This window comes from Urocitellus parryii, chromosome 3, assembly GCF_045843805.1.
Source record: "Urocitellus parryii isolate mUroPar1 chromosome 3, mUroPar1.hap1, whole genome shotgun sequence".
In the NCBI taxonomy this organism is placed as follows: domain Eukaryota; kingdom Metazoa; phylum Chordata; class Mammalia; order Rodentia; family Sciuridae; genus Urocitellus; species Urocitellus parryii.
In genome coordinates, this window is record NC_135533.1 from 153953814 (window position 1) to 153980631 (window position 26818).

The window sequence follows — 26818 nt, forward strand, 5'->3', positions numbered from 1 at the left end:
AAGGATGATTATTGCTTTGTTAAATGCTGAAGACAATTTGTACGCCAGCACTGCATATAATAGGATATTCTTTTTACTGAATGAACTAGAATCCACAAAATAATTTAAAATTAGTAGTAGTCAAGCCAGGCATGGTGGTGCATGCCTATAATTCCAATTACTTGTAAGGCAGATGCAGGACGATTCCAAGTTCAAGGCCAGCCTTAGCAACTTAGTGAAACCCTAACTCAAAATTAAAAAATAGAAAAGGGCCAGGGATGTAGCTCAGTGGTAAAATACCCTGCGTTCAATCCCCAATACCAAAACAACAACAACAAAAAGTAATATTCACAGAGGAAGCCTTGAAAATAGGACTCATTCTGATAAGCAAATCTAAGAATTTTTCAGCATTTACAATCTTATCACGTGATAAATTTCTTTAAAAACAAAAACTTAAAGAGCTCTCTTCCAGTTTTCTCAGTGTAATGCCATTATGCCATTTCTTTCTGCAGATTTGATTGTAAATGCATCACGGAGAGGCATCCCAGAATGAAGAAAGCAAGCAGGAGTGTTGGCTCAGTGCCTAAACTGTCTGGAACAAGTAAAACACAAACAGTAGAAAAAATTAAGTCTGAAAACAGCTCTTCAGCATCTACAGGAGGCAAACTTGTAAAATCTGGAACAGCAGCATCACTCTCAAAGGTATTCTCATGGATTTTAGGAGGGATATATTTTAATATTACCTTGGATTTATTAAATGCATGTTATTTAGGAGTTGTCCTTTCCTGGCACTCAGAACACACAGCCTTTGAAGAGAGCTTATAGTAGCTGGCTTTAATTGGTGTTTTGGTTTTATGAATGATCTAAATAATAGTGTGAAACAAATAATTGAGGGTCAGGGCTGGGGTTGTGGCTCAGTGGTAGAGCACTTGCCTAGCTTGTGCTAGGCACTGGGTTCGATTCTCAGCATCACATATAAATAAATAAAATATGGCTGGGGTTGTGGCTCAGCATTAGAGTGCTTGCCTAGCATGTGCTAGGCCCTGGGTTTGATCCTCAGCACCACATAAAAATAAATAAATAAAGGTATTGGGCCCAACTACAACTATAAATAAATAAGTAAGTAAGTAAGTAAGTAAGTAAATAAATAAATAAATGTATGTCCATTGACAACTAAAAAATAAATAATAATTGAGGGTGCCTTGTGCAGGGTGTTGTGCTCGTGTGAGTTAGGAGTAAAGTCAGCCTTCAGGGAGCTTGTGAAGTAAAGGATGGAGGTAAGGTACAAATATGAATAACTGAAATGAGTGGAAAATGTCATATGTCCTAGGGAAGTAGTAATGATTTCAAGTAGGAAGATATTGTTTCTTGCCTGGGAAGGTTTTGTGAATAGAATGTGTAAACCAAATCTTAAAGCATGACTAGTTATAGCATTCCCGTGACCCCTAGACAGGAGTTCTTAGCCCCTTTACACAGCATAAAATGTTCTTTTTCTCTGGTATTTCCATCTGATCTAGTATTAACCCTAGTTAAAATTGGGGATTTTAATTTAGTAAGCATAATTAGTTTCCTTTAAACTCCTTAGAGACCAGAATAATTTTTCTTTTTTTTCGTATAGCATAGTAATTAGACCATGGGTGTTAGGAAAAACAGACCTGGGCTTAGTCCCTGTTTCATAGGACTGTGGTCATCATTAAATGAGGGATGTATGAATGTGGATGGTCCAGAGCTTGGCACAAGGCAGTGCTTAGTAGAGCTCCCTCTCACCCCTTGTGGTGCTAGGGATTGAATCCAGGGCCTTGTGCATATTAGGCAAGCACTCTACGACTGCGTTACACATCCCAGGCAGTAGCATTTTTATTGGTTAGATCTAGGAACTTTTCTCTAGTCCAGGATTGAGGAGTTTTCTCATGGGGTGTTCTTAGTGTCGATGTTATTTGGGCCATCCAAGGGATAAGCTTGCTCCATGACGCTTACTTGCTGGTCCAGTCTTTGACATTATTGCACAGAAATCCACAGTATTCTAGCTATCTCAAAAGTTAATTTGTTCTGTTGTTTATTTTTTTATTTTAGGGTTGTTGAGTTTGGGGTAGAAATTTTGCCTGTATGCAGAAAGCCAGAAGGGGGTTTCTGCTAGTCTGATAGGGAAAAAAACCAAGCATGACCAGAAACATGATCCATTTAAAAGTCTTTTGTTTGGTCAGAGACTGGATAGATTATGGATTAATTATTTTAAGAAGCACCTCAGAGGAATAGCTCATGAGGAACTTCCTTATATGTGTTGAAAGATCTAGCAGGAAATGCTGGTTTTTCTGTTCCAAGATTGTTGCAACCGGGCTGAGACTGTAGTTCAGTGGGAGAACACTTGTCTAGCAAGTGTGAGGGCCCTGGGTTCAATACTCAGCACCACATAAAAATAAATAAATAGAATAAAGGTGAAAAAAATTTCTTTTTCTTTTTCTTTTTTTTTTTGTACTGGGAACATGCTATCTGTGAGCTTATCCCCATCCTGTTTTTTTTTTTTTAATTGGTTACAATGCTCTTGACATATCATATTTCATACATTTGATTCAAGTGGGTTATGAACTCCCATTTTTATCATGTATACAGATTGCAGATTCACATTGGTTACACACATCCATGTTTATACATACTGCCATACTAGTGTCTATTGTATTTTGCTGCCTTAAAAAGAAAAAAAAGAAGGATTGTTGCAAGTGAACCCAGACTAATTCTATAGGTTTAAAGAAGTCCCCAGATTTTCTTCTTGCCGTAGTCCTGATGAATTGCTAGTAGTTATCCTATGGCCTGAAGGATGGTTCCAGGAATAGACCTTTGCCCTATTTCTGTTAGCTGAATCAACATCCAGAAATATTTCCTTGGTAGCAGTGCCACCACTCTTTTTTGTAAGATATGTGGCATTTCTGATGTAACTAGTTACTCAGTTACTGGGACTATCTTCAAAGTGGAGTGAGTACCTGTGTGACTGAGTGACCTGTTATTTATGTGACTGGAAGAACAGGTTGAAATCTTGGCATTGAATGTGCATTGCTGCCTTCCTTCTGTGGCCTCTTCATCTGTGGCAAGCAGTGTCTTTGAAGATTTACTATGGACTGTGCACTGAGCAGGCATGGTATCTCTTCTGAGGTGTGGATCTGGAGTTGCTGGTATTTTGGTCTTAAACAGTGAGTATGTTTCCATTATAAAGCAGAATGTATACCTGCTCTTGCCAGTACATGCCTGCTGTTCATACCTTTGGCTCTGCTACTTTGGCAGGTTTGTGTAAGTAGGGGTATGTGTGTGTGTGTGTGTGTGTGTGTGTGTGTGTGTGTGTGATGTAGTTGGTGGGAAAGGTCAGGTGAGAAGTAAAATTATTTCGAAACACTTTGCCAGTGATTGGAGCAATTATTTTCATCTTAAAAAGAGGGTGGGGGAAGTCATTGATTAGAAATTGAAGTAAGAAGAGACAGAAGGAAAGAAGAAAATTATGAAAATGAACAGAAAAATTGAAAACATTCATGGGCTTTGAGGGCCTGTGGGTGTAGATCAGTTCTAAAGTGCTAATTGAGCATGTTTGAAGTCCTAGGATTGATTACCTAGCACTACAAAAAAAGGACAGGGTGCTTTGAGACTTTTCATATTTGAGTGTTATTTTATATTTCTGAATTTTCTTATTTCATCTTTTCTTGGCACATGCTGCCACTCACAGCATGAATTCCTATAACTATGAGGGAATATTGATGATGAACCAGTGTTTAGCTTTTAATTATTTAGACACCTTGTACACACACTCATCTATTCATGTGTAGACACCCAAACTTATGTATCTGTCACTGCTCAATATTCTCACAATCTCTTTCTTTTTTTTTTTTTTAAAGATAGAGTGAGAGAGGAGAGACGGAGAGAGAGAGAGAATTTTTTAATATTTATTATTTTTAGTTCTCGGCGGACACAACATCTTTGTTGGTATGTGGTGCTGAGGATCGAACCCAGGCCGCACGCATGCCAGGCAAGCGCGCTACCGCTTGAGCCACATCCCCAGCCCCACAATCTCTTTCTTAAAATATGCATTTTTCCACTTGTTTTATTTCAAATGTTGTTTGAAGCTAGAACTAGTTGAGAGGAGAAAGGACACTTGATCCAGAAGACCGCACTAATGATTAAGGCTTTTGTAAGTATAAAATGAAGTACTGCTGCTGTTCATGTTGAGTTTTGGGCAGGTTGTAGTCACTCTTTTCAGGAGCTGTGACATCTGGTTTAATTCTTTGTCATAGCCAGTATTCTTTTCCATGTTGAGGTAGTCTCCAAACCTCTGTACCTTTCAGGGTTTTTGTATACTAGTCAGGAGTTGATGGTTAGTTCTTATAGAAGTAATAAACTTTTTCTTTATTCTGGAGAATATTTTTTCCTAAAAATTGATAAACGTGAATTAATAAGCTTCAGTCACAATCTAAGTAATTGGTAACTTTCAATGACTATTTGTGATTTATTTTTTTATGATCATAATCTTGTAGTATAAAAGTTATTAGGGCTAAAGGTGTGGCTTATTGTTAACCATCTGAACAATCCATCTCTTAAATTTGAAAGGTAAAGCTCAATGAAAACTAAATTTGAGCTAAAGATATAGACTGAGAAACTTAAGTCTTGACCTTGAGAAGTATGTGTTTTTCGATTGTAGTATTTCTTATTTTTATCTGAAATATTTTTAACAAATGATTTGCAATTTGCATCTGTTATTAAAAAGTAGGCTAAAAATGTTCCATCATCAATTTCATGGTTTTGGACTGTTGCTGATGGGGAGTGTTTATGTATAGGAATGCACATGTATTTACAGAATCTTGTAGCAAAACTAAAAGAAATAAGGAAAAAAAAAAAAACCCAGCAAATCTACCAGTAACTTAGTGAAAAATACAAGCTGGAAAGTACAGAGCTGTTTTTACTTTTTTGTTGCTTCATAGCTTACATACAAAGTTTACAAAGCATAGGTATTGAGCTTAATGAATCATTGTAAAGTGACAGTAGCTTTAATTTTCATTTACATTATTACAGTGAGATTGAGCACATTTTCATATCTCTTTTTCTTTTCTTTTGTTTTTTAAAGAGATAGGGTTTCACCTTGTTTCCCAGGCTGACCTAAAATTTCCAGGCTTAGGCCATCCTCCTGTTTCTTTTCTAGTAGCTGGCACTCTAGTCATGTACCACCATACCTGGTTCCCCAGTAATATCCTTTACCAAGATTCCCTACATGTTAATCTTTTATCATGATCACATGTTTTCCTCTACATACATATACATACATGTACACACACAAACAATTTATATTTTTAAAAAACTGAGTGTAAATAGTAGATCTGATGGTTCTTTTTTTTTTTTAAAGAGAGAATTTTTTAATATTTATTTTTTAGTTTTCGGTGGACACAACATCTTTGTTTGCATGTGGTGCTGAGGATCTGAGGATCTAACCTGGGCCGAACGCATGCCAGGCGAGCACACTACCGCTTGAGCCACATCCCCAGCCCCGACCTGATGGTTCTTTACTGCTAAATATTTTAGAGTATATTTCTTAAAAAACAAGGACATTGTTTTATGTAGCTATAGTTAATTATAAAATTAGGAAATTAATATCAATAAAATGCTAGAATCTAATGTATTAAATTTCATCAATTCTGCTATCATTCATTATTGGAAAAAGGAAAAAAATTTTTTTTTTTTGATCCAGAATCCAGTTCAAGATCATGTATTATATTTAGGAGTTTGAAATGGTTCCTCAGTTCAGGAATTTTTAGAGTACAGACTAGCTCTTTGGTAGACTGCCTCTCAGTTGGGTATGTCACTATTTCCTTTTAATCAAGTTTTTGCCTGAAATACCACAGAAGTGAGGTGTCCTTGGTGTAGCATTTCTGAGAGCAAGTAGCTTTGGTCTGTTCCATTACTGGAAATATTTGCTTGCATTGGTTAAGATAGACAATATAGTGTAGGTTTCTCACCTGTTGGACTACTATGTTTTGTTTTGAGACTGTGTATTTTCTTTTTCACTATGCTTTTACCCTATTTTTAGCATTTTGGGATAATTCTTTACAGAATCAATTATTACTATGATTTTTGCCAAATCATAATTTTCTAACTCCATTATTCCTTAAACATTAAGTAGTTGGCTTTCCATTCTAAGGAGGAATTTACACCCCAGCCACCACGTACTTTTGTGTTAATTTGTATTAGTGAGGATTCATGGTGGACTCAGTCATAAATTGTTGTTAACATAATTATTTTGATGCTCACATTGTCCCTGACTTATCCAGTGGGAGTGGCTTCATGTTGGTTCAAGCATCCTTTTGACATGTTCCTATTATTCTTTGAATCCTTTCTCAGTTTCTGGCACAGAAAGTTTTGTACTTTTCCAGCCCCAGGCTTAGAATCAACCATTTCTTAAAAGAGGCCTTGTTCCTTTTAGTGGGAGATAGAACATAAAAACCAAGATCTAAAAGTTAGATGTGCTCATTACTTTTGGGAAACGAACACACACACACACACACACACACTAATTTTTGTATTTTTCTTTTAAAATGTATTAGTTCATACTGATACTTCCACTTCCAAGGACTTGTCATAATAACCTTTTCTGTTATCTACAATATACATACTTAAATTCTTAATCCTAGAATGTACAGAAAATAATTTTGGAACTGCTGTTCCATACCATGAAAAAAACGATTCTATCAACAAAAGTTCAGTATTCATTTATCCATGCCTGATGCTGTGGCACATACCTATAATCCCAGGGACTTGAGAGGCTAAGGTAGGAGGATTACAAATTCAAGACCAGCCTCAGCAATTTAGTAAGACTGTGTCTCAAAATAAAAGAATAAAAAGGGCTGGGGATGTTGCTCAGTGGTTTTAAAAAATTCATTTATACTTTTTAGGTTTTGGCTTGAGGATTTGAAGATACATGATCAAAATGCTGTGTTCATGAGCTGGGGTTGTGGCTCAGTGGTAGAGCACTTGCCTCACATATGTGAGGCACTGGGTTCGATCCTCAGCACCACATAAAAATAAATAGAATAAAGATATTGTGCCCATGTATAACTAAAAAAAAATATTTTAAAAACAATGCTGTGTTCAGAAGATTCTTGGGTTCTGTAATTAATTTGAAATATACATAGTGCCACTTGTTTCTCCCATATTCTGTTTCAGCCCTCTGCCAATGTTACTTTAATTGATTTATTTTGAGTAAATGAAGCACTAACATAGTTTCAGAACTACATGGGAAGACATATTCAGACAAGTGCCTCTTTCTTCCTCCATTCCTTCTCTTTTTTGGTACTGGGGACTGAACTCAGGGGCACTTGGCCACTGAGCCACATCCCCAGTCCAATTTTGTATTTTATTAGAGATAGGGTCTCACTGAGTTGCTTAGCGCCTTGCAATTGCTGAGGCTGGCTTTGAACTGGCAATTCTCTGCCACAGTCTGGCTGGGCACAATTCAGGAGCCACTTGTCAAAAGAAATGAACTTTATTTTTAGAACCACACACGCCAAACAAAACAGCTCCTCAGGAAAAACCTTCAGAGCCCAACTGCCACCACCGGCTTCCCACAAGCCTCTCAACCTCCCTCACTCCTTCTGCTCTTGAGGCTGATCGGCTGGTTCGAGTGGGCAGACCAAAAAAAGTCCCCCAATGAGCAGCTCCGTGGTCTGAAAGGGCGGGGAAATAGCCCAATGAGCATCACCGCAGAGGAGCCAATCAGTTGGCAGCTAGAAGTTTGCTGGGGCCGCTGTTAGCCAATCATCAACTGGCAGCTGGAAGTTTGCTGGGGCCCCTTCGGCTGTGGCTCTCAACAATTCTCCTGAGCCTCTGGGATTGTAGGGGTGTGCCACTCTCCATTTTGTCTTGCTCTGTTCTTGCTCCCTGGAGATAAACAGTTTGGTTTCCATTTATCCTTACAGTGTTATTTTTTACATAAATACACAGATACATACTTATTTAGTTTTTTTGGTAATTTGCTTATTTTCACTTAGTATATTCTAGAAAAGTCTCTATACCAATTTAAGCAATCTTGCTTTTTTTTTTTTTTTTTTTTTTTGGTACCAGGGATTGTATTCAGGGGCACTCTACCACTGAGCCACATCCCCAGCCCTATTTTGTATTTTATTTAGAGACAGGATCTCTGTAGTGATTCTGACTGTGGAAATGTACAGGGAAGCAGTCCCCTGGTGAGCAAATTCCTGGGGAGGCAGGCAACAGGGGCTCTGTTTCTCACCCTTAGAATGCCCTGCAGTCTCTCCTAGGATCTAGTAAAATAACTAAATATATGTGCAGTATCTAACTGGTATGGCAATGCCCTGCTTGAGAAGCCTCTGTGCTAGAGCCTCATTCAACCTCGATTGCAGGCACATAGCTCCTAGGAGTAAAGGAACTTGCTTGCTAGATAACTGCAACATTTCACCAAGCTCTGGTGCTTCTGGATCTGCCCATCTAACAGTAACTTTAGACAATGGACTTTCTTGAGAGCTGCACAAAGCTCCTGACATTGCGTATTGTAACTGTGGAATGTAATTGAAATAATAATGTAGTTATGGTATTAATGACCTAATGTAACCTATTGGTATAAATAAATACGGCCCCTTGGACAAGGAGCCACTTCTTATCTAGCCTCTGCATCTTGTCTCTGTTTCTCTTTTTATTTTCCTTTCAGGTCTTCCTGAGTTGCTTAAGTGTCTTGCTTTTGCTGAGGCTGGCTTTGAACTCTCAATTCTCCTGTCTTAGCCTCCTGAGCTGCTGGGATTACAGGCATGTGCCACTGCACCCAGCTAATTCTATTCTTTTTCTCTAGCTGTTTAGTACTTCATTTTGGTCACTGAAGTATACTACATGCACTTTACTGTATACAGGCTCGTAAGGTATACCAATCTTTTGCAACCAGAAACAACACTATAATGAATAACCTTGTGCATATATATATTTTGTATTATTGAGGTATAACTTCAGGTTAAAACTCTGTATTGCTATTACTAGGCAAAATGTGTATGCATGTGTGGTTTTTACATCAAGGTGGTTCCCACCTGCAGTTTAAAAGTGTACCTTTTTTTCTACTTTATACTTTTATACTTTTCATTTTGCCAATCTGATAGATGACAAATGATACCTTAATCCCCAGTTTTTATGTTTTATTTAAATTTTTTTTTATTTTTGGGTTTCTTTTTTGACATACCAAGGGTTTTTAAAACTTTTTTAAATTAAAAATTTGTTTTAAGATTTTTAATTTTTATGTGTTTATATTGATCAGTTATTTGTAATTCAGGATTTTGAGTCATGTAGAAGATCTTGGACTTTATTTTTGATATGGTGTGAAATCGACCTTTTTTAAAAATATGCACTGGATCTAGCACCGTTTACTGGAAAACCCATGTTTTCTGCGCTGCTTCTTTGGCTGTAAATAATGTTTCATTCTTTTTTTTTTTTTTTTGTACTTGGAATTAAATTCAGGGACACTTTACCACTGAGCTATATCCCTATTTCTTTTTAATTTTCAAGACAGGCTCTCACTGAGTTGCTGAGACTGGCGTAGACCTTGCAATCCACAGATCCATTGCAGCCACACCCCTGGCTGTAAATTAGTTTCTATTTTTTTTTTTTTTTTTTTGTAAATTAGTTTCTTAATGGACTCTTTTTGTATGTGTATGTATGTGTGGGGTACTAGAATTGAACTCACACATATTAGGCAAGTACTACGTCCCCTACCCTTGGCTCTTTACCTTGTTTTACTGGTTTATTTTTGCCAGTACTATGAGATCTGAATTACTATTATTAGAGTTTGTGATTTGGTGCCCCACGGTATGTTTAACCTTGCCATTGCCCAAAGCCAAATTGTAACCAGAGAAGTGTGACGATTAAGCCATTTTTCCACATAAGTATTTACAAATTAATTATTACAAAAGGAAAATTTAACTTAAGGAAGAAGAAAAATTAGTTGAAAGATAAATCTAATTAACAACAACAGAAAATGATTTATGTTGAATTCATATACTGCCTAATGGATGAAGGTGTATTGACAAGAAAGGGGACTCCATTTGAATTTTTTGGCATATTAGTTGATGGCCAGTTTTCTTTAGCAGGAACAAGTCTTGTAGAATAAACAATGCAATGTCCTCTTTCCTTTTTATTCTAGATGTTCTAGATTTTTCATAATGTGACAACCCTAAATTCCCACAATTTAATTCTATTTAATTTTTTGAAAACATTGATGCCTTTTCTGCCTTATTTTATTTTTTTGTAAATTAGTTTCTTAATGGACGGAGCTGCTGGGATTACAGGCATGTGCCACTGCACCCAGCCTGGAATCAACCCAGGCCCTTGAGCATTCTAGAATAGTGCTATACCACTGAGTTACTCTACCAACCCCTCTGCCTCTTTTTAAATAAGATATTTTGCCCAAATTAATGGTACTGTATTATAATTTCCATAAGTGAGTGCTGAAAACGGAAATTTCCATATGGAGTCACTGACATTTAGAACTGAAAGAGACTTTAGAAATTAGTTACTTGTGAACCATTTTAATTTGTAGAAATGAACTTATCATTATCTAACTAAGAGAGCATGGCTGTGTATAGATTAAGACAGTATAAATTACTTGGCCAACTTGTACCTTCACCTTAAAGAGGAAAAGTTTTCCAGTACTTGATTTAAATGTAGTTTTTCTAGCCAGGTGCAATGGCGCGTGCCTATAATCCCAGATCCTTGGGAGGCTGAGGCAGAAGGATCATGAATGTAGGCCCACCTGGGCAACATAGTGAGACCCTGTCTTGATAAAGGGAAAAAAGTAGATTTTCTTTATATTCTACAGCTTTTTAACTCCTGTGTTTTCTCTCATTTATAGGAGAAATAAAAACAAATTTCTTCACTATTTTTTTAAAATAAAAATTTTAAAGCCTGTTCCATTATTCATAGTGTTACTTTTAGTCATCTTTATAAAAGATGAAGAAATGTCACAAGTGGTCTTTCTCAAGGGATGTAATCATTGAGACAAGCTAACCCTTGCTTTAACAATGAAGTTTCTAATTTTAATTGATATATTACCCAGGCTTAAACAGAGGATGTCCTTTCAATGTTTTTTTTAAATATTTTTTTCATTCTAGATGGATACAATATCTTTATTTTATTTATTTTTATGCGGTGCTGAGGCTCGAACCCAGTGCCACTGAGCCACAACTCAGCCCCTTCAATGTTTTTCTTTTAATTTTGATATAAGTTTGACTCTTAGAGAACTGCATAAGAAAGATAAATTTAGGAATAATTTCTTTTAGAAATTATTTTCAGAGAGTCACTTTAGAGTAGTGAAGATTATTTGCCTCTCAATGATCCCTAGAACTTTCAAGGTGGCACTTTCTGTGGCAGTATAGAACTGTCTTGAGATGCCCATGTGGTTTCACTGAGAAGATTCCTCTTTATGAGTCATGTCCCAGATGACAGTAACAAGGATGATGTCTTTACTTCTTCCCACCCCTCACTGAATTTGGTATATGTGGGTGCACAGCAGGCATCCATAAAATCTTTGATTACATGTTATGATTTTAGTGTCTTAAAATAAAACTGTATGATTGTTTAGAAACCATAAAAAGATTTTGTTTCTATAGCACAGTATGCTTACAAAATGAATGAACGTCTTTATGTAGCTCTTAAAATCAGTATAAAAGTAAAGAACTTTGTTTAATCTTGAAATATTTAGTCTTGCTTCATCTAGTTTTTATTTTCTGTTGCTTCTAGACCAAGAGTAGTGATGACCTTTTAGCTGGAATGGCTGGAGGGGTAACAGTGACTAATGGTGTTAAAGGAAAGAAAAGTACCTGCCCATCTGCAGCACCTTCAGCATCTGCCCCTGCCATGACCACCGTGGAGAACAAGTCCAAGATTAGCACAGGTATGGCATTCAGTGTGGATTTTTTTCCCATTTTTTTTTTATTGGTATATTATAGTTGTACATAATGGTGGGATTTGTTGTTACATATTCATACATACATCCAGCATAACAATATAATTTGGCTAGTATCATTCCCCAGTATTTCCCCTTTCCCTCCAGTTTGAGATATTGATTGCCTTTTGTTTGAGTAGGCATAGTGTGCGTTATTGTTTGGGGCATTCCATCTAATTATGAAACAATTAAAAAGAAAAGAGAAAAATTTCAAACATATGCAAAAGTAGACATGTTGTACTCATCATCTTTATCAATTCATAACCATTCTTAGGTCCTTAATAACCATCCTTCCCACTTATTTTATTTATTTATTTTTAGTGATGGGGATTGAACTCAGAGCCTTGCTTATGCTAAGCAAGCACTACATTCCTAATCCTTAATAATAAAATTTGAAGTTATTTCCAGACATGATATAATTTCATCCATAAAATTTAATTATTTTTGAAAGATAAAGATTCTTTTAAAAACAATCACAATACCATTATCATTTCTTAAAATAATTATTAATTATTCTTTAAATCATAAGTTAGTAAATGCTAGATTTTCACCTCTAAATTTTTTTTAAAATGTTTTTATTCGTGACAGGATTCACTTAAGGGCCATATACAGTAATTGGCTGATGTGTGTCTTAAGTCTGCTTTTTTAAATCTATAGGTTAACCCCCCCTTTTTTTGCAGTTTAATTTTTATAGAAACTGACCTTTGACCTGTAGTATTTCCTAATATCAAATTTTTGATATCAGAACATTCTCATAATGTCCTTGAGTATTACCCTTTGTCCTCTGTATTCACTGTAAATGGCATTAGACCTAGAGCCCTGATAGGACAGATTCAGATTCCTTTTTTAAAAATAAATAAACAAAAGCAAGACTCCTGGGGCTTGGGTTGTGACACAGTGGTAGAGCTCTTGCCTGGCACATGTGAGGCACTGGGTTTGATCCTCAGCACCACATAAAAATAAATAAATAAATAAAGGTGTTGTATCCATCTACTACTAGAAAATATTTTAAAAAAAGAGACTCTTTTATGAGTTGTGGTGTGATTGACTTATTGTCCATCATTCTGTGATGTAAGCCTTTATTGATTGGTACCTAGATTGATCATTCAAATTAAATGGCAGCTGTTTTTATATTTGCTAGAATTGATAAATTTACTCATTCTACAGTTTAAGGAGGAATGCTATTATATTTTGCTTTTTATACTCAGAAAACAAAAAACTTCAAGGCTTCCATAAGATCATATGATTGTAGTAAAGTTTATAAAAGTAAGTTGGCAAAAATTACCCCAGAACCTCTTCTGTCATCATGACATCACTTAGGCTGTTATCCACTGTTGTGTGTGTTAGACTTTCCTAGCCCAGGTTTACTGTTTCCCCTCATTCATTCGATTTGATCTTCTGCAGGTTGTTTCTTTCATCACAGATGACACCCCACCGTTCATTTTAATAGTGCTGTGGTATGATTAACAAGATGGAATATTTCAGTCCTTACTTTTTATAGGCATTAGTTCATTTTATCCTTAACTGCAGCCCTATGAAGATAAAGACTGTTATTATCTTCATTTTTAGAGACAAGAAAGCTATACTTAAGCCAAGTTTAAGTATCTTGCCAAAGGCCATGCATTAATTTACTCAATGAATGTTTACTGGGGACCCATTTTATACTGGGCCTTTGATGCAGACTTGGTGGTGGAGCAACACTGAACTTTTGGTCTTTTACACTGGGGTCATCACTACATTTAGTACTCTAGCTTTTATGGTAAAAAAGAAACAGTAAATTAAATATTCTATTGATTATTTGTGTCTTTTCCCATTTCTAACCTTTAGAATTGTATTGGGAGAGATTCCATAGGTTTTACATTTTTCTGACCATTATCACCTGACCTCAGGATTCAGTTATCGCCTCCCTGGAATAGTGGCCCTAATATGGGTTTGTACATCTGTGTTAGTCTGCTAGGGCCACCATAACAAAGTACCATAGACTGATTTGCTTACACAACAGAAATTTATTTTCTTTGGTATTGGGGATTGAACCCAGGGATGTTTAATAACTAAGCCACATCCCCAGCCCTTTTTAAAATATTTTATTAGAGACAGGTCCTCTCTGAGTTGCTTAGGGCCTAACTAAGTTGCTGAGACTGGTCTTGAATTTGCAGTCTTCCTGCCTCAGCCTCCCAAGCTGTTGGTATTACAGGTGTGTATCACTGGGCCCAGACCAGAAATTTATTTTCTTACAATTCTGAAATCTGAAGATCAAGGTGTTAGCAGGTTTGGTTTTCCTGGGGTCTCTCTCCTTAGCTTGCAGATGACTGATTTTTCACCATGTTCCCATGTGGCCGGCCCTTTGCCTGTGTCTGAATACCTTCTACAAGACATCAGACATACTGGTTTAGGGCCCACTGTAACAGTCTTATCCTAACTTTATTACTTCTTTAACTAACTCACTTACCCTGTCTGCAAATGCAGTTGCATTCTGTGAGGTTCTAGGCATTAGGGCTTCAATATATAAATTTGCAGTGATGGTGGTAGGGGGTGGCACAGTGTACCCTTAGCAGTATTCTTAATTCTTTATCTGCTCTGCCTTTACCTATTCTCAGAGACTTCCCTAAGGCTGTTTGATTTCAGTGCGCCAGTTCTAGTTCAGACTGTTCTGCTGTAACGCTCATTACTGTAATCCCAGGAGGGGAATTTCTCTTGTTCTTGTTCCGCATTTTCTTCTCTCCTCTTTACTTCTCTTTTCATTTGGGGGACATTGTCAATCCTTGTTTTCATTCTGGGCTCCTTTTCTTTCATTTTTCAGCCATTCACATCTTTGTTTTTTTGGCAAGGCTTTTGGTTTAGATAAGAAGGACAATGGTACCATTTATAGAAAATGGAACAAAAATTGGGGCTGGGTTGTGGCTCAGCAGTAGAGTGGTCGCCTAGCACGTGTGAGGCCCTGGGTTCGATCCTCAGCACCACATACAAATAAATAAATAAAGATATTGTGACCAACTAAAAAATAAATATAAAAAAAAGAAAAAGAAAATGGAACAAGAATTAATGTTGGAGAAAAGTTAAGCCATCCTTTTCCTCTTTGGGTCTCCATTTGTACTTGTTTCTCCTAATCCTGTCACTCTGCCTTCAAAATCTGTCACAGATTTATTGTCCTGTCTCATTCTTACTGCTACCCCCCTAGTATAGGCCCCCTTTACTTTTACTACTTTATCTTCCCACATCTGTCTTCTACTGTTCTTTCTTCCTTATTTGTTGTAGATAGTACAAAAAAACTTTTTCCCTTATGTTTATTCCCTGCTCAAGAATCTGTTGACTTGTGGTGACTCACTGAATTCTGCCTGGTTCAGGGCTCTGTAGTTGGTATATGCATTCATATACCACAGTTAGGTTCTGTTAACTGTGTCAACTTACCTTTTGGTGTGCATGCTTGCTTATACTTTCTTATCTTTGTCTGTTTCATGGCCAGCTTGAATTCCCTCTCCTCCTCTGTATCTGGTCAAGGCAAAATTAGTGGCCATCTGCCTATATCACAGAGATCACTCATCCCTGTTATCTCTATAATCTTGGTGACCAACATATGAAGGTTCTTTAGAAATACATAGAGTAGATCTAGGTTTTATTTTTAAGAGTAAAGAATATCCTATTACTTAGGTGTTTATAGATATTTAAACATATTTTTTTTTATTAAATGATCATGTTGATTGCTTTCAGAGGTTTAAAATTTTAGTAGTTAAGAAAGAGTTTGGCCAGACAGGTGGTGTATACCTGTAATCCCAGTGGCTCAGGAGGCTGAGGCAGGAGAATCAGGAGTTCAAAGCCAGCCTCAGCAAAAGGAAGGTGCTAAGCAACTCTGTGAGACCCTGTCTCTAAATAGAATACAAAATAGGGGGGCTGGGGTTGTAGCTCAGTGATAGAGCACTTGCCTAGCATGTATGAGGCAGTGAGTTCGATTCTCAGCACCATATTTAAATGAATAAAATAAAGTCCATCAACAACTAAAAAAATATTTTTTTTAAAAAAAGTACAAAATAGGGCTGGGGATGTGACTCACTGAGTTCAATCCCTGGTCCCCCACACCCCCACAAAAAAAGAAAGAGTGATTGTTTGTGTATTTATTTTTTTGATATTAGATATTGAACCTAGTGATGCTCTACCACTGAGCTACATCCCCACCCCTTTTAAAAATTATTATTATTTTTTTATTTTCAGACAGTCTCATTAGGTTGCTGAGGGTAGCCTTGAACTTGGGATCCTCCTGGTTTAGTCTCCCAAGCTGCTGGGATTACAGGCTTGTACCACCAGGCCTAGTGAAAAGAGTGTGATTTGTAGCAGGTTTGATTAACACATCATCATCATTTAACATTAACACATCATTATTTTACTATGAGAAGTAATATAGCCAACTGTGAAGTTGCAGATTCTGCAGCCAAACTGCCCGGCTTTGAATCTTGGTTCAATTATCACCTGCGGGGTAAATTCTTTAAAATCTCTGAGTCTGACTTTTTATTAAAATGTAAAATGGGGTGATAATAGCATCAACCTCAGAGTAAGGAGGCTTATTTAAATTTATGTTTGTGAGGTGGCAGGTTTTTTTTTTCCTTTTGTATGTATATTATGCTGGGAATTGGACCCAGGACCTTGTGTATGTTAAGTAAACACTCTACCTCTGAACTGTATCCCCAGCACACTCTGAATTGTTATTGTGCATCATATGTGCTAGCTATTGTCATGATTTTTGTTACTGTTTATGTGGCATTCAATGATGTGAAACCTTTTGTATTTACTTTAGTCATCATTTTTGTAGTTATTGCCTAGGTTTTTTGTTTATCCTAAAGCCGTCTTTCCCTTCTTGCGATCCTATTTCTGTAGTTAGTTTGCTACTTGACTGACTAATCATAGAATATCTTCATCTAACTTGCCCTAAAATACTTGCCCCTGGCCCACTGTTTAAATCTCTGCTTTGGGATTTGAGTTAATGTGTGCATCTTTATTAGGTAGCAGCTTTATTGAGATATAATTTACATTCCATAAAATTTATCCTTTTAAAGTATAAAATTATAAAACTTCTTTGTCATTGCTCACAGAAAGATAAACAAGTTTCTGATTTTGAGGAAACCGGATCTTAAAGAGACTATAAGTCAAGATTAATGTATGTTCAAATTAAGCGTAGATCCCTTGCTTCCATCTTATTAGACCTGGGGCAGGAATTATATGCTTTTTTTGTTTAATATTTTTGCCTTAAATTCTTTGTTTTAAACATGCAGGCACAACTTCATCCAAGCGGAGCACTTCTGCAGGTAGTAAAGAATCTAGTTCTACTAGAGAAAGATTACGTGAACGTACTCGACTAAACCAGAGCAAAAAACTACCTTCTGCGGGTCAGGGAGCTAATGATGTGGCTTTGGCTAAACGTTCCCGCAGTCGCATTACTGCTGAATGTGATGTTCGAATGAGCAAGTCTAAATCGGACAATCAGATCAGTGACAAAGCTGCTTTGGAAGCCAAAGTGAAAGATCTCCTCGCACTGGCAAAAACCAAAGATGTGGAAATTTTACATTTAAGAAATGAACTTCGAGACATGCGTGCTCAGCTGGGCATTAATGAAGATCATTTTGAGGGCGATGAGAAATCTGAGGAGAAGGAAACAATTATTGCTCACCAGCCTACTGATGTGGAGTCTACTTTATTGCAGTTGCAGGAACAGAATACTGCCATCCGTGAAGAACTCAACCAGCTGAAAAATGAAAACAGAATGTTAAAGGACAGGTTGAATGCATTGGGCTTTTCCTTAGAGCAGAGGTTAGACAATTCTGAAAAATTATTTGGCTATCAGTCCCTGAGCCCAGAAATTGCCACTGGTAACCAGAGTGATGGAGGAGGAACTCTGACTTCTTCAGTGGAAGGCTCTGCCCCTGGGTCAGTGGAGGATCTCTTGAGTCAGGATGAAAATACGCTCATGGACCATCAGCATAGTAACTCTATGGACAACCTAGACAGTGAATGCAGTGAGGTTTACCAACCTCTCACTTCAAGTGATGATGCTCTGGATGCACCATCATCTTCAGAGTCAGAGGGCATCCCCAGCATAGAGCGCTCTCGGAAAGGGAGCAGTGGGAATGCAAGTGAGGTGTCTGTTGCTTGCTTGACAGAACGAATACACCAGATGGAAGAGAACCAGCACAGTACGAGCGAGGAACTTCAAGCAACTCTGCAAGAACTAGCTGATTTACAGCAGATTACCCAAGAACTGAATAGTGAAAATGAAAGGCTTGGGGAGGAAAAAGTCATTCTTATGGAATCCTTATGTCAACAAAGTGATAAGTTAGAACACTTTAGTCGACAGATTGAATATTTTCGTTCCCTTCTAGATGAACATCACATTTCTTATGTTATAGATGAAGATGTAAAAAGTGGACGTTATATGGAGTTAGAACAACGTTATATGGATTTAGCTGAGAATGCCCGTTTTGAACGAGAACAGCTGCTAGGTGTTCAGCAGCATTTAAGTAATACTTTGAAAATGGCAGAACAGGATAACAAGGAAGCTCAAGAAATGATAGGTGCACTCAAAGAACGTAGTCACCACATGGAGCGAATTATTGAATCTGAGCAGAAGGGCAAGGCAGCCTTGGCAGCCACATTAGAGGAGTACAAAGCCACAGTGGCTAGTGACCAGATAGAGATGAATCGCCTGAAAGCCCAGCTAGAGAATGAAAAGCAGAAAGTGGCTGAGCTATATTCTATCCATAACTCTGGAGATAAATCTGATATTCAGGATCTCCTGGAGAGTGTTAGACTGGACAAAGAAAAGGCAGAGACTTTGGCTAGTAGCCTACAGGAAGATCTGGCTCATACCCGAAATGATGCTAATAGATTGCAGGACACTATTGCTAAGGTATTGTTTAAGTAAATAAAAATGTTTTGGATCAACATTATACAGTTTACACAACATACTTATTGAGAGCCAGGAGCACTTATTTAATGTGTCGTTAGTTTTTCTTTAAGGTATTTTTTTTAAAGCTTGAGAATGGTTTTCTTAGAATAGCATGAAAAGTTTTTTGTTGTTTTTTTTTAATAATGTCATTTCCACTTTCATTTCACTACTATTTTCCTTCCTGTGAGAGGATGGGGCTAGAGTTAATAACACCAGAATTTGTGCTTAGTTGTGGGTATGCCTATGAGGCCTGTCATGGAATTCTACTTCTTCATCTCTAATATACTTTGGCATAAGATAGATAGAGCACAGTATTTTAGTCTATAGGATCAGCAGTTCCTGCCATTTCTTATCCTGTTATAATTATAGTTTTTCAAATAGTTTTGTTGTGAATTTAAAGTATTTGTAGATTATAGGGGCTTCTGTTTCTTGGAGGCTAGGATATAATGCTGGTAGAGACCTTAGAGATTATCCATCCAACCTCCCTATTTTACAGTCATGCAGTATAATAATGAGGGCTCAGTCAGAACTGCTACCCTGAGTCGCTGATATTTTGGCCAAGGCTCTATCCAATATGGTTGCTGCATGGGGTTATCTAGTTATCCTGTCTCACATTTTATTTATTTTTTTGTTTAAGTGAACTGATTTAAAAAAAAAAAACTTTATTAGTGGTTGATGGATCTTTATTTTACTTATTTATTTACATGAAGTGCTGAGAATTGAACCCAGTGCCTCACATAATGCTAGGCAAGTGCTCTACCACTGAGCCACAACCCCAGCCCAAGTGAAATGATTTTAAAGGGAAAAATATTAGTAAATCTTTGGCTAAAACTTTAATTTTTAAAATGATCACTTTCAGAGATACAATTTAGAAGATGTGTGTTATTTCTTGGAGCATGTATGTTGAGGGGACACTATGAACTAATACTTCAGTAAAGGCACTATTTGATTGATTGATCAATTGCCTTTTTTTTTTTTTTTAAAGGATGGAACCCAGGTGGCTGTACCACTGAACTGTATCCCCAGCCTTTTTTTTTTTTTTTTTTTTTGAGATAGGGTCTCTGAGTTGCCCACACTGTCCTCAAATTTGTGATCCTTCTGAATTTGTCTCCAACATATCTGGGTATATAGATGCATGCCATCATGATTCATTTATTTGAAAAAAAATTATTTTCATGTTCTATTTGATTTGGTCACAAATCATTTTTTCAGGAGAACATTTAAAAAATATTTTAGTTGTAGATGGACACAATACCTTTATTTTATTTATGTATCTATGTATGTGGTGCTGAGGTTCAAACCCAGTACTTCACATGTGCTAGGCAAGCGCTCTACCACTGGGTTACAACTCCAGCCCAAGAAAGCATGTTAATCATTAATCACATATATGCATTTGGCCCAAACTTCAAAGAAGGGAAAATTTATTTATAATTTCCTCTTAAATAACCTGTTTAAGTTTGTGATACATCAGTATAATTTCTTTTGGCAATATTGCAACACTTTATGCTTTAAAACATGTAAAATTTTGTATTGTGGAGTAATAAAAAAATTTTTTTTAAGTTGTAGATGGACACAATATCTTTATTTACTTATTTTTTTTTTAATGTGGTGCTGAGGATCGAACGCAGTGTCTCCATGTGTAAGGCAGATACTGTACCACTGAGCTACAGTTCCAGCCCCTCACATTTTTTAATGGTTTTTATAGATTTTTTTAGTTTATATATAACATGTTACACTGAGCTTTCATTTGAAATGGTGTGTACTTAAGTTCTAAAGTTTATCTTACAAAAACTTTGCTTTTCTAAACTGGTTTTTAATTTTCTATAGGTAGAAGATGAATATCGAGCCTTCCAAGAAGAAGCTAAGAAACAAATTGAAGATTTAAATATGACATTAGAAAAATTAAGGTCAGAACTGGAGGAAAAAGAGACAGAACGGAGCGACATGAAAGAAACCATCTTTGAACTTGAAGATGAAGTAGAACAACATCGAGCTGTGAAACTTCATGACAACCTCATTATTTCTGATTTAGAGAGTAAGTGATGAGAGAACTTTTAATTTCTTTTAGTGTTTTTACATATATTTGCATGTAGTAGTAAAAATTAATAATTCTGATTTGCAGCATAGTTGGATTGCATAAATAGGCCTATAGTTATAGTTCACATGTTAGTTTGTATTGATGTTTTATTCCTAAAGAAAAACTGTTCAGTGGTAGCATTACTTTAAAATTGTACCCAATTAAGGAAAGTCATTTGTTACTTACTTTTAATGATGCAAGTATAGTGAGAAGAAAAATATTGATCTTCCATAATCTTCAAAGTGAAAGGCACAGGTTTTTCTTATTTGTCTGATTTTCATATTAACCTTGAAGACTTTATAATGTGGTAGAATTGAAACTAGGGTTTTAATTTTTAACTTTCTAAAACTTTTTATTTTCTAATTATTTTAGACTTGCCAAAATGCTGCAAAAATAGCATAGAGTATTTCTGTTTAGAAATGTTGGTGAGGAGTCAGGTATTTACACGATCTTAACTTAAAACATTTTCCTATGGACTGTTTATTAGTTTCAAGTAAGGGAAAAAAACAGAAATTATACAAAGTAAAAAATTGGGCAACAATTTGCCCTCAGGAATGCCAGTGTTGGAGACATGTGGTAAGGAGACATGACAGCTAAAGGTAATACTTGTGTTGAGATAGGTTCAGTACTGTAGCCGGGAAATATCATAAAGGTCATTATCAAAAAATTGGATTGTAGGGCTGGGGTTGTAGCTCAGTCGTAGAGCACTTTCCTAGCATGTGTGAGGCACTGGGTTTGATCCTCAGCACCACATAAAAATAAATATATAAAATAAGGGTATTCTGTCCATCTTCGACTAAAAAAAAAAATTAAATTGTATTATAGATAATAGATTAGATAAAGATATTATATTGATATAAATTTATGAAGTCCATAACTGTACTACATGCATTTATGTAAGAAATTATCCCTGTTCTTAGGGAGTACATACTGAATATTTAGGGGTAAAGAGCCATGATGTATATCCCAAGTGTTTCCAGAAAAAATTTAAGGAATATATGGATAGTTAGATACAGAGATAAAGAGATGACAATAAACAAATGGATACAGTGTTAACAATAGGCAGATCTGAGTAAATGGGTATATATAGCTGTTCCTTATACTATTTATGCAATCTTTTCTAAGTTTGAAATTATTTATAAATAATTTCCAAATAATCATACATTTAAAAAATTCTTGTATGTACTTTATCTAGAGCATCAAATATTAACAAAAAATTTTAAAAATATTTTTAATTGTAGATGGATGATGCAATCTTTATTTTGTTTATTCATTTTATGTGGTGCTGAGGATCGAACCCAGTGCCTCACATGTGTGAGGCAAGTGCTCTGCCACTGAGCCACAACCCCAGCCCCACAAATTTTAAATTGTAACTCACTTTTTAAAAATATATATAATTTTAGTTGTAGGTAAACAAAGTTCTACCACTGAGCTGTAACTGCAGGCCCTATCTTACAGGCCTATCTTATATGTGGTGCTGAGGATCAAACCCAGTGCCTCACATATACTAGGCAAATCTCTACCACTGAGCCACAACCCCAGCCCCTTTAATACATTTTTTTATTATCTAGATGGGGATGGACAAGGAGAATGGAAGTAATCTTTCTTGGATGCATTAGTTAGGACTTTTTAAACTTTTGGTGCACATTACTGCTCTTTTGAGTTCTGCCAGTTTATCATTCCTTGACAGTACCAACTGGCTAATACAGATTGAGTCAGATTCCCTTGTATCGTGAATGCATAGGTAGGGCAGTTTGATCTGTTGCCAAGGCAGAATAAGTCATTTGTTACAATCCTTCAAAGTAGCCTGTGGAAGTTCTGAACTCTGGTTAGTTGATTTAGCATCTGTAGATTGACTCCAAGGTTTTTTGGAACTTTTCTGAGGCTCTGTATACTGAGGAAACAGAATCATTAAGATAAACTTTTTTTTTTAAAAAAAGGTTATTGTATTTTTTATACATTTATTTATTTGTTTGTTCATTGATTGATTGATTGATTGGTGGTGCTTGGGATTGAACCCGGGCCTTGTGCATACCAGGCAGGTATTCTACCAACAGCTATATCTCCAGCCCCTTATTTATTTTTTTATGTGGTGCTGAGGATCAAACCCAGTGCCTCACACATGCTAGGCAAACATTCTACCACTGAGCTGTAACTACAGGCCTATCTTACAGTTTAAAGAACCTTTTAGTCTAGCATTTAAATTTAGTTTGTATTTTGACTTGACAGGACTTATCAAATTCAACTTATAAAAGGCTTTAAATTTTTTAGATTAATATGGAAGTTCAGTGCACTGTCCATTTAGTACATTAGTATTAATAAATACCTTTTCTCTTGCAGTCTTTCATTTGTGGAAAGAGTGACACCTTGTGGTAGTTGGATCAGTGGCTAGAAAAATGTTAGATCATTAAAATTCTAAGATAAAACTTTATAATTTGTTACATTATTTGTATTTTCATTAGAAAATGACTGAAAATCCAGAATATGTTTTTTAACTATATAGCTACTCTTCCCACTTCTTGAGATGGAAAGTTCAAATATGTATAAATATTGAATGATCACTACAGGCTTGACTAAAAGTCTATTGAGCCACAGAATCAGTTACTATATGTATGAATATCGATAGAATAGTATAGTTACTATTTGTTGTCTATACTTGACCATTGTTAACATTTTGCAATGCTTGCCTTTTGGGTGTGTGTGTATGTTTAACTGAACTATTTGGCCATAAGTAGTAGACCTCGTGACTCTTAACTCCTAAATATTTTGACTTGTAATTCCTTGAAAAAAAATTTAAAAAATTATTGGTCTGGGGGCATAACTCAGTAATAGAGTACTTACCTAGCATGTGCAAAGCCACAATCCCTTAGTTAGATTGTTTAGATTTCTCCAGCTGTTCTCATTTTGTCTTTTTTTAAAAAAAAATTTGTTGATAGACCTTTATTTTTTATTTATTTATACGCGGTGCTGAGAACTGAACCCCAGTGCCTCACACATGCTAGGCAAGTGTGCTACTGCTGAGTCCCAGCTCCACCCCTCCTCAATTTGTCTTTTTATAGTTCTTTTTTAAAATATAGGAACCAGGATCTAACCAAATTTCACATATTACATTTTTTGTTAGATCTCTGTAGATTTATGGGAGGTCATTCCTTTTTTTCTTGAGAATTCCTCATTTGGGATAGATTTAAGTCAGCACGTCATATAACAACTTAATGACAGGGAATAGTGTTACTTGAGAAATCAAGATTTTCTTCTGTGGAATGTTTTAACAACATTACCACAAAGTAGTTTTAGAATTTTTTATCATCCCAAAAGTAAACCCTGTATATTAGTAGTCACTCTTTAGTTACTCCAAGATTAATTCCTGATTTTAGAATTAGATGACAGAATTTTAAAGCAGCTATTATACTCTAGAATGTAGAGAAAAATATGCTTGTAAAGCATGAGCAAATGGCACATCTCAGTAGAGAAATAAAAACTATAGAAATGAAAATTTTACTGAATCATTTAAATAAATTAGGGGTAGGGAGGAGTCAGTGAACTTGATAGCACATCAGTAGACATTTTCCAATCTAAGGGATGGGGGAAAAAGAACTAGAAAATGAGTAGAACAAATTAATGATTTGTGAGTTAATATCAGATAGTACAACACATGTGCTTGGAGACATATATTTAAGAGTTCCAGATCTTATTAGCATCACACTACATAGACCTGGCCTTTGGTGTTTGTCACTATTTCTTGGATTTACTATCAAAGAACTTTTACTTTGAGCTGGAAAGATCTTATGTAAAAATACACAAAAGACTTCCAATTCAAGATGATGACATAAGATCACACATATACTTCCTTTTTTTTCCTGAAGTCCTATGGATATGGGAGGAAATTTTGAGTGATTTTGAGTAATTTCTGGAATATAAAAAGCAGATAGAATTGGGGACATGGAGAAATCAAACAGAAAAGAAAAATTTACCACCCAGGAGAACACTGATGCTTTGAGTAATGATGTTCTTAGCAAATGGGGGCATTAACACTACCAACTCAGGGACAGTAGGGATTGGAAGAGCAGTAGGAACAGGCCGTGGTGCTAAAGGAGTACTAGAACCTTGTACCTGCCCCCATAGGATACAGGCTTATTTGCCCCCTGCCTGCTGGCAGATTCAAACTCTTTTCTGTATGTGGGCGAATAGGGGGTCTGGGGCTCCAAGCATGACTTTGGCGTCAGAGAGAAGTGAACTGGTGTCTGAAGTAAATGCAAGCTGTCTGGTCTTGAGTAGAAAACCACACAAAGGGAAAGGCAGTTTGGTTCAGCAGTGAAATGGATCCACCAGTCAGCATCTTGATTGGAGCACCTGAATCCCTCTTGTACATCCTGAAGGGAACCATGTGTCGTCAGCATAGTGTTTAACCAGTTGCTATATTAGAGGCAGAGGACTATGGGTAGAGCAGTGACTCCCACAGTCATTAAAATACATGCAGAAGTCACTGTTTTTTTTTTACATAGTTGTACACAATACTTTTATTTTGTTTATTTTTATGTGGTGCTGAGGATCGAACCCATGGCCTCGAACATGCTAGACAGGTGCTCTACTGCTGAGCCACAACCCCAGCCCAGAAGTCACTATTTTTTATAAGTACCAACCAGAACTTATTAGACATTTTAATGTCTTAAGAGAAAAAGCTGACTAAAGAGATCAGCTGAGGGCTGGGATTGTGGCTTAGTCGCAGAGCGCTTGCCTTGCGTGTATCAAGCACTAAGTTCAATCTTCAGCATCACATAAAAATAAATAAATAAAATAAAGGCATTGTGTCCATCTACAACTAAAAAAAAAAATTAAAAAAAAGAAGATGATGATGATCAGCTGAGCCCAAAGAATACCGTCAATTACTTTATCCCCAATTCAGGAAAACAAAGGTAACTGACATCTTCAAGAAGAGTGGCATTGAGATCTCAGGTCAGGCTATATATTGTCAGGGTAACTTATCAGCCACTTACTATTTGCATACTAATACTCTTTACATAGTTGGAGTTAAGTATAAACATTTTTTCTACCCTCGTAGTTCCTGAGATGGGGGCTATACCCTCATGTCTAACACAGATCTTGGTTTCTTTTACTTGAGCACTTTTGCTAGTGGTAAGCAAGGGCTGGCTAAGGATAGGAGAAGAAACTGGAGGAAGAAAGCTCTGTAATTCTTTGGTGGGAAGGGCCTTTCTAAACATGACAGAGTACCTAGAAGACATAAAAAAAAGTCTCATATTTGACCCTGTGTAATTGTAATTTTCAGTTCCACATATGTACCATAAATAAACAACATTGACAGAAATGTATTTCAGCAAATGTATCAAGAGAATCAACGTATCAATAGGACAATTCATTAAGTAAAGTTTATGAATAAATAAGTCAGTAAAAATGCGTAACTTACTAAAAAGCAAAGAAATACAAAGTAAAAACAAGATGCCAGTTTTCATTTAGCAGATAACATGCAAGAGGAAAAGGAAAGGATTCTTTCATGTGTCTTTGGAAGAATTATGATTGCTTTTTTAGAGTATTGATCAAAATGTTAATAATACACTTACATAGTAACCTATTTCTAGAAACTTCCCTTCATAAACACTCTTACAAATTTAAAGATATGTTTATGTGGATATAGATGCTTGCTGCAGTGTTGCTTATTATCACAAAATTTGGAAACGCGTATTTTCAACAGTTGCAATCTAGTTAATAAACCATGTACACAATGCATCTCTACTGTGGCTTTCACTTTTATCATTGAAGACAGATGAGGCAAATTTTTGGGTACAAGCATGGAGAAATGTCTTAAGATGAAAAAAGCCAGCCACAGGAGAGTTGTGTATGCTGCTTTTAT

General features: G+C 36.2%; 1 protein-coding gene across 5 annotated transcripts in view; it reads left to right on the forward strand.

Annotated features, from left to right (window-relative positions):
- Specc1l (sperm antigen with calponin homology and coiled-coil domains 1 like) overlaps positions 1-26818 on the forward strand; it is a 138026-nt gene that overhangs the window by 34832 nt on the left and 76376 nt on the right. For 3 of the 5 annotated variants that reach the window (XM_077796143.1, XM_026412509.2, XM_026412511.2), the window contains 4 exons: positions 492-681; positions 11740-11893; positions 17206-18836; positions 20703-20910. In XM_077796143.1, coding sequence (XP_077652269.1) covers positions 529-681; positions 11740-11893; positions 17206-18836; positions 20703-20910 — 2146 coding nt within the window. In that variant the 5' untranslated portion in view covers positions 492-528. Of the gene's footprint in view, positions 1-491; positions 682-11739; positions 11894-17205; positions 18837-20702; positions 20911-26818 lie in introns of those variants that run through there. The other 2 variants (XM_026412513.2, XM_026412512.2) reach the window with 2 other exon arrangements.